General features: G+C 43.1%; 1 protein-coding gene across 4 annotated transcripts in view; it reads right to left on the reverse strand.

Annotated features, from left to right (window-relative positions):
• MSRB3 (methionine sulfoxide reductase B3) overlaps window positions 1-9,229 on the reverse strand; it is a gene marked incomplete at its 5' end in the record, with an annotated part of 176,056 nt that extends 166,827 nt beyond the window's left edge. The window contains one exon of one of the 4 annotated variants that reach the window (XM_081082304.1): window positions 8,715-9,229. Coding sequence is in view for 2 of the 4 variants with exons in the window: in XM_081082303.1 (XP_080938429.1) it covers window positions 8,715-8,805 (91 nt within the window). Of the gene's footprint in view, window positions 1-7,015; window positions 7,104-8,714 lie in introns of those variants that run through there. The other 3 variants (XM_081082303.1, XM_081082306.1, XM_081082305.1) reach the window with 3 other exon arrangements.
• Between the last annotated feature and the right edge of the window lie 3,259 nt (window positions 9,230-12,488).

The raw sequence follows: 12,488 nt of genomic DNA on the forward strand, positions 1-12,488 counted from the left end.
ATAAAATATTAGCAAAGAGGATCCAGTAATACATTAAAAAGTTCATACACCATGACCAAGTGGGATTTATTGCAGGGATACAAGGCTGGTACAATATTCACAAGTCAATAAATATGATACATCTCATAAACTGATTGCAAGACAAAAATCACATCATCATATCAATTGATGCAGAAAAAGCATTTGACAAAATCCAACATCCTTTTTTTTGATAAAAACTCTCAGCAAAGTGGAAATAGAAAGATGATACCTCAACATAATAACGGCCATATATGACAAACCTATAGCCAACAGCATGTGCAATGGGCAAAAACTAAAAACATTTCTCCTAAGAACAGGAACAAGACAGGTATGTCTGCTTTCAACACTCTTATTCAACATAGTACTGAAGTTCTAGCTATAGTGATCAGATAAGAAGAAAAAATAAAAGGCATCCAAATTGGAAAGAAGGAAGTAAAACTGTCATTATTCACAGATAACATGTTACACATAGAAAATTCATTTAAAAACTATTAGATTTAATAAATGAATTTGGCTATGTAGCAGGCTACAAAATTAACAGCCAGATACCTATGGCATTTTTATTTCCCCCTCATATATGTTCTATTTTTTTCCTTCTATACCAGCCGTGGGCAAACTACAGCCCGCGGGCCAGATCCGGCCCGTTTGAAATGAATAAAACTAAAAAAAAAAAAAAAAAAAAAAAAGAACGTACCCTTTTATGTAATGATGTTTACTTTGAATTTCTATTAGTTCACACAAACACTCCATCCATGCTTTTGTTCCGGCCCTCCGGTCCAGTTTAAGAACCCATTGTGGCCCTCGAGTCAAAAAGTTTGCCCAATCTATACCTACCTTTCTATATGATCTAAATATTGGGTGCTCAACAAAAGTTGCTTTTCTTCCACATGAGTTTGCCATACTCTCCTTCCCCATGCCATCTCAGATTACAGGAAAACATGCTATTATTCTATTTATTCAATCCTTACACAGGATATTAGGATAGTCATGGAAAGCCTGTAAAATCTAGAAAATAGACAAGGACTGAGAAAGGAGAGCAGTGTGACTGAGCTCCAATGTCAAAGGAAGGTGGTGACATTGCAGGATTTCATAAAAGCTTCAGAATATTTGAAAAAGCTGGAATCATTATACCTGGGACAATGGATCCTAAGAGCCTATCAGAATTCTCCTAGATGACATATTAATCTAATAGAACTTACAGTACAGTGAAGAAGATGACTACGTACAGACTTTACAATGCAAGATGGTAAAATAGTGTTCCAATCAAGGCACAAATGTCTTAGAAGCAAAAGGAAATGACAAATTCTAAATGATAAAGTTTCACAAAATACCATGTGACCAGGACTTAAGCATTTCAATAGATTATGACAGAAAATTATTCCACGCAGCAGAAATACTGTAAAGGAAAGGTAAAGATGGAAAATTCTAGATATATGAGAGAAATATTAAAATAAATGATTAACTCTTTGTCCCTAAACTATTTTGAATGTCTCTGATTATCACAATTTGTTTTAATGAATTTACTGATTTTTAAATCACATTTTATTTTTAATTGAATTTATTGGGGTGAAATTGGTTAAAATTATATAGGTTTCAGGTGTACATTTCCATAATACATTTCTATATTGTTGTGAGCATTGGTGGTTCAGTGGTAGAATTCTCGCCTGCCACATTTCTATATTGTATTGTGTGTTCACCACCCCAAGTCAAGTCTCCTTCCTTTTATTATTCAATTACAGTTGACATATTAGTTTCAGGTGTACACCCCAGTGATTAGACATTATGTAACTTACTAAGTGATCATCCCAATACTGGTATATCTCATGCCCATTTGACACCATCATACTTATTAGATTATTGACTATATTCACTATTCTGTACATCCCTATGACTATTCTGTAACTACAAATTTGTGCTTTTTAATCCCTTCACCTTTTTCACCCATCCATCCAACATCCCTCCCACCTGGCAACAATCAAAATGTTCTCTGTATCTATAAGCCTGTTTCTGTTCTGCTTGTTCATTTATTTTGTTTTTTAGACTCAATTGTTGATAAATATGTATTTATTGCCATTTCATTGTTCATATTCTTCTTCTTCTTCTTTTTCTTCTTCTTCTTCTTCTTCTTCTTCTTCTTCAAGACGACTCTTTAACATTTCAAGTAATACTGGTTTGGTGGTGGTGAACTCCTTTAGCTTTTTCTTGTCTGGGAAGCTCTTTATCTGTCCTTCAATTCTATATGATAGCTTTGTTGAGTAATTTTGGTTGTAGGTCCTTGTTTTTCAACATGTTGAATATTTCTTGTCAATCCCTTCTGTTCTGCATAGTTTCTGTTGAGAAATCAGCTGATGAAGTCTTATGTGAGCACCCTTATAGGTAACTTTTCTCTTGCTGCTTTTAAAATTCTTTGTTTTTAACCTTTTTTGCATTTTAATTATGATGTGTTTTGGTGTGGGCCTCTTTGGGTTCATCTTTTTGGGATATCTCTGTGCCTCCAAAATTTGTATGTCTATTTCCTTCACCAGGTTAGGGATGTTTTCTGACATTAGTTTTTCAAATAGGTTTTCAATTTCTTGCTGTCTCCCTTCTCCTGCTGACACCCCCATGGTGTAAAATTTGGTACACTTGAAGTTATCCCAGAGGCTCCTGACACTATCCTCACTTTTTTTGGATTCTTTTTTCTCTCTATTCTGATTGGACGTTTGCTTCCTTATATTCCAAATTATTGGTTTGATTATCAGCTTTATCTACTCTACTGTTGATTCTCTATAAATTATTCTTCATTTCAGTGTATCCTTCATTTCTGACTGGTTCTTTTTCATGGTTTTCATGTCCTTTTTTGCTGTTGAAGTTCTCACTAAGTTCATTGAGCATCCTAATAACCAGTGTTTTGAACTCTGCATCTGGGACATGTTTCTCTGCCTCCTTGTGTTTGTCTCTATGTATCAGGCAGAGCTGCTACATCTCTCAGGCTTGGAAGAGTGGCCTAATGTAGTAGGTGTCCTGTTGAGTCCAGTGGCACAGCCACCCTGTTCACCAGAGCTGGGCACTCCTGGTGCACTCCCACCATATCCCCCATATGGGTTATGTACACCCTCCTGCTGTAGTTGAGCTTTGATTACTGCTGGCGTGTCAATGGAAGGGTTTTACACCCAGGCACATCATCTGTAAGGACTGGCTTTGACCACCATGGAGGATCAGCTATTCAGGGGACCACTCTATAGAGCAGGACTTACTTTGGTGACTCCTAAGTCTTCCCCTTGAGTGTGTCACTTGTGGAGGTGGTTGGGTGGTGCTTCAACATGGTCTGAAGCTGTCCACTAGGTGCAATGGCTCTGGAGCCTCCTGGGAGGAGCAGGCCAAAGTCAAATGCAGACTTTGTTCTGCCTGGGGCCTCTGGGCATGAACTACAAAGCAATCTTCAGATGGCTGCTACTTGTGCCCGTCTCTGAGGTGCCCAGGAGAGGCCAAGCTGTGAACCAAGCCCAGTTGCTGCTAGTGCCAGGCCTGTGGCCACTTAGCAAGAGGTAAGGGGCATGCCAAAGCTAGATGCTGCTTGTTTTGAGAGATTTTAGGAAAGTGTGAATGAAGCATAAGCCAACACAGGCCATTTATATGAAAATGCCACTGAAATAGGTTGGGTGTGCCCACAAGTTGGGTGGGGTGGGGTCTCAGGGAATTACCAGGGCAGGGCTACCAGTGATACCCAGGTTGATAGAGACTCATATGTGGTGCCTTGTGGCTCCACGGGGGTAGGATTTAGCAAAGGAACAATGGCCTCTGCCAGCACTTCTGTCTGGGAGAAAGCTGCCCTTCCAGCCCTGGCCCCAATGCCATACAATTCAGTTCCTCCTTGGATGTCCCTGGTACCTTTCAAGCTTCTGCCTCAGCACTGAAGCTCAGAGGAAGTGAGTCCAAGTAAGTCCATTTGTGGGCCCTTTAAGAGAAACACCTGGGACTCCAGAAGCACTCCACCTCACTCAGCCACAATCCCTCCTGGTGTTTACAGCCAGAAATTGTGGGGACTTTCTTCCTGGCACTGGAACCCTCGGCTGGGGGGCCTGGCGTAAGGTTCGGACCCCTTACTCCTCAGTGGAGATCTCCTCAGCCAAGATATCCCTCCTGGTTTTTATCCGCCAAATGTGGGTGTGGGACCAGCCTGTTCTGTATCTCTGTCCCTCCTACCGGTCTCAATGTGCTTCTTCTGTACGTCCTTAGCTGTAGGACTTCCATTCAGCGAGGTGTCAGGTGGTTCTGAATGATGATTGTTCTGTAGTTTAGTTGTAATTTTGATGTGCGTGTGGGGGAATGTGAGTATGCCACCATCTTGCCTAAATCTAATAAATTTACTTTTAAGAGCTTTTGAGCTTAGCATTTTAATTTAGTGGATTTCTTAAGTTATGCAGATGGTTATCTGCAGGATGGATTAGTTGTTAGGCAGTATTTTCACAACTCAGATGGATCCCAAGCTCTGCCGTAATTCTCGAAAGTGGTGCTACACTCACTTTACTCCCCACAGGCCTTCTCTTCAGTGCTGGTCTAGCAGTATGAATGAGCCAATCTAACATCCTAGGATCCCAGGAAAGGGTCACACTCTTTTACACACACATTGCAATCAAGAAAAAATTATATACTGTAAGGACTAATAACCCCATAATAAAAAAAGGTAATAATGTAAAATAAACCATGTAAATGTTTATACTGCATTCTATAAAGAAGTCTAGAATTAAAAGAGACTTTAAGGAAAAAATCTAGATTAACCATTTGACCCAAACTGTGTCTGCTAGGTTCTTTCTCTCAGTTTATTTATTTATTTTTAAAAAATATATTTTATTGATTTTTTACAGAGAGGAAGGGAGAGGGATAGAGAGTTAGAAACATCGATCAGCTGCCTCCTGCACACCCCCTACTGGGGATGTGCCCACAACCAAGGTACATGCCCTTGACCGGAATCGAACCAGGGACCCTTCAGTCTTCAGGCCGACGCTCTATCCACTGAGCCAAACCAGCTAGGGCAGGGGTGGGCAAACTGTTTGACTCAAGGGCCACAATGGGTTCTTAAACTGGACCGGAGGGCTGGAACAAAAGCATGGATGGAGTGTTTGTGTGAACTAATATAAATTCAAAGTAAACATCATTACATAAAAGGGTACAGTCTTTTTTTTTTTTAGTTTTATTCATTTCAAACGGGCTGGATCCGGCCCGCGGGCCGTAGTTTGCCCACGGCTGGGCTAGGGCATCTTTCTCTCAGTTTAGCATCAAGACTAAATGATTAAGCCTCTCTGTAAATACTCAGGAGCCTCTGAGAAGTCACATTCAACCATGAATACAAAAAAAACCAGAATTAAAATGGTCAGCAAATAGAGAACAATGAAGCAAAGAAAGGCAAAGACTAGAGACTGGAAAAGTTGCAGGTTGTCCAGTCCCTGGTACCTAATAAGGTCTGTCTGCATTTGGCTCCCATCAAATTCCTTTCTTTTTCCTAAAACTAGTTGAAGTTCACTTCTGTTACTTGCAGCAGAAGCTTAAATAATGAAATAACCAAAATCCCCCATAAAGTCAATTGATTGATTCATTCGTGGTCTACCTCTCCTATACTTTTCTTTCTCTTTATTTGTATTTCCTTAAAAGTTATAAATATGACTTTGATATGCTATAGAGACAAATATGTGAACGGAGACCCAGGATTGTGCTGAGCATTTTAAAAGTAAAACCCATCATGCCCAGGGAAGAGAAAACAGAAATATTCAAGTAAAAGCCTTGAGATATCTGTACAGCAAGCAGAGATGCTAACAGCTGGCAAATTAAATAAATAGCTATCTGATTACCCTCCTATTGAAAGCCAATTTAATTCTGAATAACACAGATGGGTAAGTCCAAATCAGCCTACTCCGAGGTATGATCAAAAGGTGAAATTCCGTATAGGGCATTTCATCTGGAATGCTCCCACAAAAAAACGCCACAGTCCTCCCAATCATAGAAAGGTTTGGGTTCTCTCCAGTGGTAGCCCTAACCCGGATGCAAATTCCAAAACTAAATACCAAACCATCTTAGGGCCTGGGCTTAACTATCCCCAAAGAGCTGTTAGGCATTTACGCTGTGATGTAACTAGAACTTTCTGGTATCAGGAAGATATTCACAGAAGCTTAATATTATAGAACTCTGTCCAGGTGTGTGCATGTGCCAGGTATTAAGACATTCCTGAGGCAGATCCGGGCCCCCTAAAGCTGGACCAACACCCATCAGACTACAAGCAGACCAGTTTAACATGTATAGCAAGACAGAGTTGACAATCAGAAGTCTGAATCAATGTAGTGGGTGGCTCTGCAGGATTCTATAAACAAAAACAGTATTATAGGATCCTGCGGTTAGAAGGAACTTGGGAACTATGTCCAACTTCATCATTTTACTGAGAAGAAAGTTAAACATCAGAACCAAATTCATCAACTAAATCCTTAACTATAATAAGTAACGAAGGTGAGATAACATCAAAGGGACTGTGACCGGATTATGATAGAACCTAAAAGCATGTGGTTCGTTATTTCAACTTTATTTACTAAAGTTGCTCTTTAATAGTTGAAAATTATTTTTAATTTAAGAAAGGGTAAATGTGTTAGAAAAATCTATAAAAACTACTGTTAGGATAATTTTTTGATATTTTTTTACTTAATTTTAGCAAAAGAGTAAAGACTTCTAACCTAACGAGTTAACATTTTAGTTAAGTTATTAGAGTAAGCACCTTTAAAAGCCAAATAATGGGTGTGGATTAAAACTAAATGATATATGTATGCTTGCAACCTTGGCAGACAGGCAGTTTAGGCACTGTGACAAAATTCTGAATGGCAGAGAGATACTTCTAATTTTAATACAAAAAATTTGAGACATGCACATAAGGCCCTAATGAAAGTCACCAGAAATTAGATTGATATGTCAGGTGGGACCAAAGTTAAAAGAATAAATGTTTAAATCATTTAAATATAAACTTGATACTCACTATTGCTGGCAAGGGGCCACAGAACAGTGGATTTGGTCTTCAAGGGCTGTTTACTCCAGTAAACAGTATTAGGTAAGTCAACATATCACTGAGGGGGAAAACCATACATCTATTCCCTGCACAATCCACTATTTATGGTGCAGCACAGTATTTTTTTTAGAAGACCATTAATACAATGTGGTTAGAACTGGTTGTGTTTCCCAAGAAGTGCTACTAAAGTTATTCCTAAAATATGAATTCATAAAAAGTAGGTCTTTTTGAAAAACAATATTAACCAGAAACAAATATGCAAGTGATATGACTTAAATTAATATTTTTAAATTGCACATTTAATGAAAGTTAAAAATTTTTTAAATCTCCCATTAATCTGAATTGACAATCTGTAAGTTACATAAATCTTTAAGACTTTTTATAGAAAAAAAACTAACTTTTAAAATCTATTTTGCCAACAATGCTGCAAATGGAAAAATATAAAGAGCTAGCCAAAGACTGCTGAATAGAACCTAAGCTTAAGAATCAGCTTTCCACTAATGTATGAGTCCTATTTGTTAGCCCTATCTTATTTGCAACAGTTTAGTCCACGGGTGGCAAAAACAAAACTAAACTAAAATTTCCTAAGGAATCTCAACTTTGAGGATTTACAACTTCTGTTCCTTCAAGCCAGATAAAACTAAGAACCGAGCTCTGATAACTAGATACTGATCGCAAATATAAAAGTTCATGCGCTTTCACATTTACCTGAAACTCTGTATGGGTGCTTTCAAATAATTAACTTTTATAATAATCTTATATTTAAAAAATTCCTCACTGATATGTGCCACAAGATTTAAAGAAAACGATTCTTAAAGATTGTTCTAAGAACTCAAAACTGCCCCACCTGATAGCCTATAGTCCTCACCAAACAGTGGAATGGCACCTTTCGTTCCCATAGTTCCCCTTGAAATAGTTGGTGCAGGGTAAAACTTAAAAAACAGACTTCGATGCTTTTTTCCCTTCAAAGCAAAACAAAACTAGTACCTGGCAAACTCGGGGTTCGGTGTGGTCCTGGCCTGTTAAGTGCCAGCCGGGCCCGCCGGAGCCCGAGCTGCCCGCGTGGAGGGGGCAGCCGGCTGGCGGTGGGCGCCCCGCTCCTCGCCCGCCGCCCACGGGTCCCCGCGCTGCCCCCGCGCCCCCGGCGCCCCGCGCGCGCCCCTCCCCGACGCGCGGCGGGAGCGCGGGCCTGGCTGGCACCTTCCCACGCGCCCGGCCCGTTATCTGAGCCGCCACCTCAGCGGGGCCGACCTGCGCGGAGCAGGGGGCTCCGGGAGCCCCGCTGCGAGCGCCGCGCCCCGCGAGCCGGGCGGGTCCCCTCCCTGCCTCTGGCCGCCCCCCGCCCGCCCCTCTCCCGGGCCCCGCGCCTGGCGAGAGCCCCTGCGGGCTCAGGTTCGCTCCGGGACGGGATAAGGTGTCAGCGCGGCGGCCAGGCGCCGCCCGTCGGCGGGGCGCAGCCACCAGCCCTGACCTGGTTCCCGCCGCCCCCACCGCCCGCGGGCGCTCTCCTCCGCGCCCCTCGGCGCCCCTCCGCGCTCGGGAGGGGGCGTCCCGCAGGAGGCTCAGGGGGCGCAGCCGGCGCTCGCACGGGACTGGGGTCGCGGTCCCGCTTCAACTTGGCAGGGTCCGGGCGGGAGGGCTGCGGGTGGCGAAGCGGAGCCCAACTTACCGGGCTGCGCGGCTCCTCGCGTCGCGGCCGCGGCCAGACAGACGCAGAGGCAGAGCGAGAGGGGGCGCGGGAGGGTCCGCCGCGGGCTCATGGAAGGAGCAGGGAGCCGCCGCCGCCGCCGCTGTCCGAGCCTCCCTTCCTCCCTCCCCGGCTCCGGGCGACGGACGGGGCGGCGGGAGGCATGACGGGAAATTCCTGGGCACGGGCAGCCGAGTCCAAATATGAGCAAAGGAGACGAGCGAGGGAGGACGGCGAGCGCGCCCGCCGCAGACGGGGCCGGCTGCCCGGCCTCGGCGGCCGCCAGCTCCCACCTCCTTCTCCCGTTCCTCCTTCAGAGCCACCCAAGGCTGACCTGGGGGGAGAGGGGGAGCCCGCTGTCACGGGCATCCCTTTCCAAGGTGGCGGCCCAAGTGCAGAGCCAGGCATCCCACCCACGGGTCCCACCTGAGACCCCTGGAGGGGTAGGAAAGAGGAGCGCCCCCACCAGGAGGCCGGACAGCGAGCCGGGGACCAGTGGGGAGATGTTTAAAGGGTTGGAGGAGACTCTAGCGCTGCCCCTCATCAGTTGTGAGCTATGGTAGTGAGGGGATAAACGATTTGGTAAATAGGTCTCTGAAAGTGTGGGAGGGTACGACTGGAGCCACACTTCCAGTTATGCACACACTCAGGTGCGCCATCCTGGGGACAACAAGCAGGCATTATAATACTTAAAACCACCCTCCTGCATTCCAGGTGAGGGGCCTTCTGCACCAGGTGTGCGGTGGGTGTGTGCGTGGGGTGTGGGGTGTGTGTGTGTGTGTGTTTTCTTAGCCAGAATTACAAAGGGGCTGTTCTCAAACTTATATTTGAACACCATATATGGAGTTGAGGCAGGCTGAGGGACAATAGTTGTTCACACTACCTAGATGCTGATGTTTAGACCTGCTGTTCTTTCTGCCTCCAACCTCCTTTCATCTCCCTTACACTAGTTCTGTACTTCTTGTAGCTTGTTTTAAGGGCAACGTTGAAATTTATTCAAAAGGTGCTACCTCTCATGATCAAAATGTCAGTCCCAGATGTGTAATTACAGGCCTAAGCCAGTAGTACCCTGACTTTTCTTTGGCACTGATAACTCCTCCAGGAATCAAGTCCAAATGACCCTTAGCGTTTCAAGACAACATAATTATGTCTTAATTACTGTAATTTATTTATTTTCACTCACACTAATGGGACAGGCCCCGGGGATGTAGGATGTTATGTAATTACTTAAGAACATTTTAAGATGCTGCAGAAATGATTTATTGATGCAAAATACTTAAGGGGTAAATGTCAAACAGATTTAGAGTGTGGGTTATTCTAACATGAACTAAAGAATGGTAATTTGTACATCACACTGTTTGAAAATGCTATATATATTTGAAAATTATAAATTTTATTTCAAAACAAATTCCATTTTGGCAAAGTATTAAGACCCATATGCCAAAAACCAGTCCATTTGCAAGTGGCTCCCCTTAAATCATCTGGTTCTGAGAAACACCACAGCCCTGGCAAGGGGAGAGAGTTCCCATAATGTACTAGCAGTAACAATGGGACTAAAGGCAGATGACCCAAGTCAACTAACAGTCAATAAACTAATCTGGTAAATAAGGGATCCAAAAGATACATCCCATCATTATTTAATTCAGGTACCTAGAAGCTGGGTAGTTGGAAGGGAATACTCAGGAAACTCTTGAGTATTACCTCCCTTTCCTCTTTTTTGTATATTTAGTTGTAAGACACCACTGCACTCGGACCAGCCTCTCTTTTTTGTATATTTAACTATGTTTTTATATAAGCATCTGTTTTTCTTACTTTCCCCACAACACCTAGCATAGTTCTTTGCCCATAGTGTAACTATTTAAAAACAAAAGCAAAATGAGCACAGTCATTTGTAGATTGACATATAGGAGCTCCCTAAGTATGGAGAAAAGCTTGCTTCAGATGATTGTAATAATTATGGCTATATTTTAAATATTTTAGTTGACCTGAAGTACAAAAATGTAAAATTATAAAGCACGCAATCTTAGGGCAACCTAATTCATGTTAATACAATTGGAGAGTTAATGAATTGGATCAACTCTGCTGACCTCACAGGGAGCAATACCAGCAGCTATTCTTAAGGCCTGAATAAGTATATTAAAGAGAGGATAAAAGAACTGAAGTTACTGGGCGAATAATAAGTGCCAGGCACGATGCTAAATGTTTTACACTTGGTATTTTATTTAAGCCTTACAGATATCTCTGACTTATTTTTTAATCCCTATTTTACAGGTACAGAGACAGAGGCATAGATAAGCAAATTATGCTACCAGGAAGGGGTGAAATGCTGTTAGGATTCCGACCTCATCCCAAAGTCCACCTTAATTTGACTCTTTTACCATCCGAATCGGTCCCATTTCCTCTACAGCTTTAAAAGAAAGCGGCATTCAAAAACTGTATTCACTGGGCTCTTGTGGTTTTAAGTAACTGGTGTGCACTCAGGTTACCTCAAGCAATAGGGGTAAAGAATACATGTGGAAATAAGGCCAGAGACTTAACCGGCTTGTCAAGTCATCTTTTTGTGGGCCTGAGGGTTGGGACCTGCGCCTTTGATAGATACCAGGAACTAGAAAGGCTCTACCCTCTGACCACATTCCTGGGAGTTTTGTAAATTTAACCACTGATATTCACATCATATATTTCACAATGTTTTCTATAATATCTTTTTTTATTATAATCTTAATAGCAATCATGCTGACATATTACTTTCAACACTGTTTGCTTTTAAGACAAGGGCCCAGAGGAGGTAACTTCCTTCGCTGCTTTCTATATACCCTCCCCTCCCCAACCTAGTAGTGTGCTAGCAAGTGCTTAACAACTAGATCTGGAGGAAGGAGGCCTGAATTGTCACACACACACAAAAAACGATTACTGTGGTGTCAATACTCCCGCCAAGCCGAGTCTCTGAAGAGGTGCCCACCACCAGCTCTCAGGCCCGTAGGACCAGCCCCAGCACACCACTGCCCAGCTGCTCGTGAAAAGTCTCCGAACACAGCAGTAATTCCGGTTCCACAACCATGGTTTCTCCCACCTCTGCTCCCACGGCCAGCTGCCATTTCTCTCTCTGTAGCCCTGGAGGTGAACACTTGATGCTATCACCATTGTCCCTCAGAAAGTTCTTATGTGAAACTGTGACGTAAGCCACCGGGCAGGCCTAGATTGGCTCCTCTGAGCCAGATGTCCTCTCCTACTTCAGCTGTGGCTAGGACGACAGATTCACATGTTACACAAGGTGGTCGTCTATGCAAAAACAAAAAAAAACAAAAACCAGACTGCGGTTCTACCTTTCTAGGGGCAACCTCTTTCAAAGGGCCTCTGTAAGCCCAACAGGCATGCAAGCTGTAATCTCTCTAACATACTAGTCTCAGGTCTTTAATGATATCCCTCAGCCACTACACAAAGCTTTGGGACAGGCCCCATCCACAGCCCCCAAGGAATATCTTGATTGGATGCCAAAAACTGCAAGCAGGAGCATGGACCTACTAGGACTAGATACTATTCAAAAGCCCCGGTCATGGTGAGAAACCCTAAGTTAGTTCTTAAATTCAATGACTGCTTATCAAGTGCCATTTTCTTTTCTTTTTTAATATTTTTATTTATTTTTAGATAGAGAGGAAGGGAGGGGGAGAAAGAAAGAGAAACATCGATGTGAGAGCGGAACATCGATCAGCTGCCTTCTGTGTGCCCCCTACTGGGGATGAAGCCTGCGACTTGGGC

This window comes from Myotis nattereri (assembly GCF_964212035.1).
Source record: "Myotis nattereri genome assembly, chromosome: 2".
Classification (NCBI taxonomy): Eukaryota; Metazoa; Chordata; class Mammalia; order Chiroptera; family Vespertilionidae; genus Myotis; species Myotis nattereri.